We start from the raw sequence: 6,607 nt of genomic DNA on the forward strand, positions 1-6,607 counted from the left end.
TCTTTGGTCAATCACAATCCCCGATTGAAACGCAGAAGGTCCTCAGTATTACAAAATTAACAGACGTAAGAAGAAAGGGGAAGAAACAGTACGAAAAGATCGTAACCCTTCAATAATAGAGTGTGGTCCACAACAATAGAAGCACCACTTTCAAAGCAAACGATATCGTTGCTAACGAGATTTTGTTAATAAGGGAACTCATGATTTATCTTTTCTCATGTCATTTGCAATCAATGTTTTGAAAATTATACGATTTTATTATTATGTATGCTTAATCTCATTAATTGGATCCTTACAATATAAAAAAGAAGTTTAGGTATATTAAGGGCTTGTTCGATAACAACATTTAGTATTAAAATTTATAAGGAAGGAGCTGCCTCATTAAATTCAAACGAAAATATTTGGTGATAATTAGAGTAGCATCAATTATATTGCTGAAACTTATTAATAATGTTTGGTTCGCCTAGAGTAAGGAACTAATAATCTCCCTAACTATTCATAGTGAAACACCATTTAATTCCACTTCCCACACTAAAGTTGTGGACATATTTAGTGCTTAAATATGTAGCACCCATTTTACAATATTATCAAATGAGCCTTTGGATGCTAAGATCAATTATTAAGAGATGAGATGAATTTTACTAGAGATTACATGTGATCGACTTGTTCAAATGTTCAATAATAGTTTGCCTTATCATCGATTTAATAGCTTATGGCAAACACTAATGAATAATAATTTGCCTTAAATTATTCTTATCATAGTTAGATAAGAATAATTTACACATATTTCTATATCAAAGAATAACACATGCTTTATAAGATGATTAAGATAAAGATAATATAAAAATAATCTATATAAGATATCCACAATTTATATAGGGAAAAAATGACACAAATAATCCATAAACTTTAATTTAATAGGTAATGTGGTTTCTAAATTTTTAATTTATTCAATGTGATCTCTAATTTTAACCCAATTTGCAATGTAGTACTTGAACTTTCAATTTTTTTAATAGTGTCTTTAGACTCTTGGTACATGTTTAGTTTAGTCTATGAATTATAAAAAAAAAAAAAAAAAGAAGGAAATTCAATGTAGTCCATACACTCAAATTAATAAAAGGATAATATTGAAAATTTTAATATATTTTAGGGATTAAATTGAATGTGTATCAAAAGTTCATATATTATATTGAACAAATTGAAAGTTTATGGATCATATTATATATTAGGTTAAAATTCAGAGATCATTTTGAGACTTAAAAGTTTAGGGATTACATTATACGTTGGATTAAAGTTGAAGGATTGTTTGTTTGGTTATGCCGTTATATATGAAACCTTGAAAAAACGATGAAGAATAAAATAACACCGCAATGATAAGAAGTCTTTGATTGTGTCGGACGCGTTCTTGCCTTGACTACGGGGAGACGAAGCAATCGCCGATCTAGGACTGCAGCGAAGACCCCAAGACAGACGAGGACGACGGAATATACATCGTAAATTCTGAGCTTCCGACGGGCGCATCTTCTCCTCTCTGTCTCTGCAACTGAAAAAGTATGTGCCGCCCAATGGCCGGGGGCATTTCTGCATCTTCATCGGTTCCGTGTCGGTGGAGGTGTGCAGCCGAGGGGAACGTTCGCCGCAAATTTTTCGAAGACCAGATCACCGCACCATTACTCCTTCCCAGATGTTTCAACTCCGCAGACCCAGAAGAAGCCTTTATATGGTTTTACAGTTGCTGCCTTTATCTTTCACTTCGCTTTAGCCGTTGGAGCGATAGCAGTACGCTGGAGAACAACTTAATCTCCCATCCGTTTGATGTTCGTGCCGAAGCGATCAACCATCAATCTTTGAAGGATAATACTTAACACATTGGCGCTTCTTCGGTCGGCGATCGTCCTCACTTCCCTCCAATCGCCTCCCAGCTTCCTCCTGCATCCTGAAGATCCCTATGGCGGCGGTGATCGTCTTCGCAGCAGCTCTCTCGGCTTCCTTCAACGTGCTTTTCGATCGGATGGCCTCCCGCGAGGGCTTTGACTTCTTGCGGTCGTGCATGCTCGGCATGTGGAGGCGGCTGCAGGAGCTGAAGGCCTCGCTCCTGTCCGCGAACGCCGAGCCGGACGACGAGGAGAAGCAGATGGCCAACGTCCGAGGCCTCAATTTTAGTGCTTCGACTCCTTGCAACCCAAGGGCTTTATATGGTACGCGTGGATCGATGCATTTGGTTTTTCTCTCTCGAGTTTTCATTGTTTAATCCATCGTCTGTGACGACGGCAAAGCCTACCCAATTGCCCACTTCCTGTGTTTCTTTATTTGTTTGATCCATGGACATTCGCAATTTAGTTGGTCTTTGTGTTTGGTTGTTTCTTTCTATTTTTTTCTTAAGAAAGCTTTTATTTTTCTTCGTGGCTGCCGCGGTCTTTATGCTCTTGAGCTTTGCGTATCCAATGGTTGAGTGACTGGTGAGGTTCTTGGCTGTTCCTGGACAAATATGTAGTGAGAAAAATTACGGGAATATTCAAGAGCATCATCACCCAAGAGAGTGTTTGCGAGGAGTTGACTTAGTAAAGAGAGACTATTGAAGTCTTCCTCCTCCTTTGCTTTAATAGTTTTGTTCTGGGTTATTTTCTATTTGGGTTTATTACTTTACTTTTGAGCTAGACCAGTTGTTTCCGATAGAAATCAGTAGTTGAACGGTCGCTTCATTTGTCCAGGTTTAGCTCGTAGGCTGCCCTTTCCCATCAGATCCTGGCTGCTCTTTCCCAGGATCTTTCCCATCAGATCATGGCTGCCCTTTCCCATCAGTGCATCATCAGCTTTGAGGCAAGGCGTGACTGAACATAACGATAGTGGGATCCAACAGATTCAACTTCTCAATGGATTCGAGGATTCACATGGAGGAGTCAGGGTGGAGATCAAGGAGAATATGGATGCTGATGTCTTTGCCCCTTTGCTCGGGGCTTCAATATCAAGCTGGAAAAACAGGTACCGCACTTGTATTTCGTGGGTCTTGTTGATTTGTTTTCTTCGATTTGTAGGAATACCGATCTGTTCTTTTGTATTTCTTCTTATTGGGTATATTTCGGTTGCAGGGGAAGAAGGGAGTGTGGATCAAATTGCCCGTTGAATGTTCGCATCTTGCTGACATTATAGTGAAGGTACATACATGTGTTTTTTCGTGGCCAAGATTTAGTATTGGCCCCTTTTGTTAATCACTTTCTAGTAGGAAGTTTGATAGGTTTAGGTATGAAATACACGGTTCATTGAAATATTGTCTGGTAATTTGGCAGGAAGGATTTAGGTATTATCATGCCGAACCAGCTTACCTGATGCTTGTCCGCTGGCTTCCTGAGGAGACCTTGGATACTTTACCTGCAAATACTTCACATAGGGTGGGTGTTGGTGCTTTCGTCTTGAATGATAAAAGAGAGGTAACTTTCTGCCCTGTTATTGTCCCGTTTCTTGCATTGGCCCTTTTTAAGACTCTTATAGGAAGATGCAAAGAGATAGAAATGTAACATTTGATTTGCTCATATAGTTGTTCTTAAAAGTTCAGAGTCGCACTCTAGGACTGGACACTTCCTCTGCAATAGTGTGTAAGACTAGAGATTTGTAGTGTGTGAAATTAGCCTGCTTGATAGCCATTGAATCCTTTAGCAGGATAGGTAGGATCACAGTAATTTCGCCTGTGAAGAAAACCTCTACATTCAATGTTCATTAGATTTGTATGCATGTATGTTGCCCTTGTGGATAAGCAGAGATATTGGATTTGTTGTCTTTTTCTTAATAGAACTATTCTTTGGTGCCAATGCCTCGCCATAATCTTTTAATCTGACTAGGACATATTTATGACAAGCCATTTAGTAATGTGACTTTAGGCCCTATTAGCATTTGGAGTGTGATAAATCTTCTCATCTTAGCAACGATCACATAAGCTTCTATCGGTTTTCCTTTTTTGAGGGATTCAGCCTGTGGATAATAGCCTTACTTTGTGAAGAGATACAATGCAGTGAAGTTTTATACCATCTTTTGTTCGGTGCGCGCTTTTGCACCACTTTTATCTTGTTTTCAGCGTGATTCTTATGCAACCGGGCACTCACTCAACACTCTAAAGAATCTAAAAACTTTGCCCTCCTTTCTAGGTGCTTGTAGTCCAAGAGCATAGTGGAAGGTTCCAAGGTACGGGTGTATGGAAACTCCCCACTGGAGTTGTGAAAGAGGTGAGTGTGTTTAGGATATCAACTGCTACATTAGATGTATCGATATGTAATGCAATGGTTTGACTGTGAATCTATCCCCGTAGGGTGAGGATATATGTGATGCAGTTGTCAGGGAAGTAAAGGAAGAGACCGGAGTAAGTGAAGAGTTTTATGCTGTGTAGAAAAGTTAATTATCTGAGGCATTTCACTTGAGAATTCAGACTAAAGCCTTAATCTTTTACGTTCCACAGGTAGACACTAAATTTGTCGAAGTCGTCTGTTTCAGGTAAAGAAAATCTTCTATTTCAGATTGTGGTGCTTTAATATGTTTTGGTCTTCATGTAGATGTCTGTGTGTAGCCTTCTGATGTTCAAATCTGCTTTCTCTTTTCTATCATTCTATCTCTTATGTTCTATCACAGACAAAGCCACGAATCATTCTTCACAAAGTCGGATTTGTTCTTCCTTTGCGTACTTAAGCCAGAATCGTCTGCTATCAATGAAGATGAAGAGATTGAGGCAGCCCAGGTAAATTGCACACTTGCATATATCCTAGATTTTGGTGGAAGTATGAGGACTTTTTACTAATCAAATCTTTGCTTGTGCCGTCCTGGACAACACTGGGCTGCATGCTTTAATCTTGCATTCTTGCTCATTTTTGCTAAACGATGAATGTACTAAAATTTAATGTATAATTTCTTAAGCACATCGACGACGAGTGACTTCACCGGATAGCTGTTCGGATCTACCCATTTAGTAGCGGTGTTAAAAGATCATCATTCATTAGTTCTTTCTTTGGCCAAATCTATGATCTGAACTGGATGTATTCTATTTTGATTATAGTGGATGCCAATTGAGGAGTACACAAAACAACCTTTTGTTGTTGGAAACAAGCAATTCAATTTCATGGCGAAGATATACTTGGAGAGGACTGATCGTGGCCACCCTGGTTTCGCTGCTTTGGCCACAACTACTGGGAGAGGCAAAAGGATTTACATCTACTGCAATAACCCTGAAATTGTGGAGAACTTTGCAAGTTCTATGTAATTACTGCCTGGTTGTGATACGAAATTGCTTCCTTAGCCCCAGACGTACTGCACCATGTTGATCCCCACCGCTGATTTTGTGAGCCCCACCAGAGGCCCACATGTAGGTCCCACAAAATCGAAGGTTCGGATGGACTTGGTCCAGTGGACCTGGGACGAGGCAAGAATTTCCCAGTTGTGATGCTGCGTGTTTACTTCTTGTGTTATGGAAGCGCTGTATATAATGAAGAGAACAGCTTTATTTTGTGTCGTAGCTTATGTCAAATTCTGTTTACATATTCTGGTTTTAATTGATAGTTTATGCAGAATCATTTTAATTATTGTGATTTCTAAAGCTTTAAATGCAACCTGTGTAAACGATATTTTGTGTGGCCGTGCATATGAGAAAATCCCTGAGGGTGCGTTTGTTTGTGTTTTTGTTCAAAATTGTTACGAGGATCAAAAATAGAAAAAACTATTTCTGTTCCGGGGAACAATTTTTGACTAGAAAGATGCGTTTGGTAAACTTGTTTCGTGAATAAAAAATGAATAGAAACACTTTTGGTAAATTTGTATTCTTCTTTTTTTCTTTTAATTTTTTAATATTTTATTTTATTTATTTATTTTTTTTTCTTCTTTTGGTCGGTCGTCGGCCTCGGCCATGGCCGGCTACCGGCCGACGAGGGCTGGTGAGCCTCGCCGGTGGCTGGGCGAGCTCGGCCTCGCCGGATCTGGGCGAGCCCGAGCTCGTAGAGCCTCGCCTCGCGCTGCACCGGATTTGTGCGAGCCCGTGCTTGCCGAGCCTTGCCAGGGGCTAGCGACCCTTCAACGAGGTCGCCGGCCCTCAACAGCTGGTTGCCGGCCATGGCCGAGGGTAAAAAGGAAGAAGAAAAGAAGAAGAAAAAAAAAGAGAAGAAAAGAAAGGAGAGAGAAAATTTGTTCTTCAAAAGTGTTTCTAGAACAAAAAAATAACTTTTTTTTGTTTTTTATTTCTGTTATATTTTTATTCTCGGAACAAAAAAAAAAACAGATTTTGAACAAAAACGCAAATAAACGCGTTTGTTCTTTTTTTGTTCAGGAACAAAAAAACAGAAAATCTATTCATGAATAAGAAAAAGAAACACAAACATGCAGGCCCGAAAGTTTTAATTCATTAAAGCTGTGCTTTAGCATTTTATTGTATGGAAAATTACTTCAGTTTTATCGTATAGCCATGCTTATAATTGGCACTTACCTTTTGGTCTGTTGTGGTGCTTTGGAAGGGCATTAAAGCACGAAAAGAATTGACACAGAACTGCATTAGTGAGCAAAATGATCTTACAGGTTTGTTTCCTTTAAAATTACCATACATTGACCATGCTCCATTGAAGAATAAGCTGCAAGGAGT

General features: G+C 39.2%; 1 protein-coding gene across 1 annotated transcript; it reads left to right on the plus strand.

Moving 5' to 3' along the window:
* Positions 1–1,948: 1,948 nt before the first annotated feature.
* LOC120286979 (nudix hydrolase 2-like) lies at positions 1,949–5,567 on the plus strand. Its single transcript, XM_039299599.1, has 9 exons — positions 1,949–2,198; positions 2,712–3,004; positions 3,090–3,155; positions 3,288–3,428; positions 4,140–4,217; positions 4,301–4,351; positions 4,448–4,482; positions 4,618–4,723; positions 5,039–5,567. Exons 1-9 carry the CDS (start codon positions 1,949–1,951, stop codon positions 5,240–5,242), a joined length of 1,224 nt encoding a protein of 407 aa, XP_039155533.1. The 3' UTR covers positions 5,243–5,567.
* Positions 5,568–6,607: the final 1,040 nt, after the last annotated feature.

Source organism: Eucalyptus grandis, chromosome 8 (genome assembly GCF_016545825.1).
Source record: "Eucalyptus grandis isolate ANBG69807.140 chromosome 8, ASM1654582v1, whole genome shotgun sequence".
Classification (NCBI taxonomy): Eukaryota; Viridiplantae; Streptophyta; class Magnoliopsida; order Myrtales; family Myrtaceae; genus Eucalyptus; species Eucalyptus grandis.

Excerpts from the sequence above, each read along its gene's own strand:
- LOC120286979 (XM_039299599.1), top strand. The coding sequence starts at position 1,949 with ATGGCGGCGGTGATCGTCTTCGCAGCAGCTCTCTCGGCTTCCTTCAAC. Across the intron at positions 3,156-3,287 it reads TTGCTGACATTATAGTGAAG|GAAGGATTTAGGTATTATCA; the intron begins GTACATACATGT and ends GTAATTTGGCAG. Across the intron at positions 3,429-4,139 it reads TCTTGAATGATAAAAGAGAG|GTGCTTGTAGTCCAAGAGCA; the intron begins GTAACTTTCTGC and ends CCTCCTTTCTAG.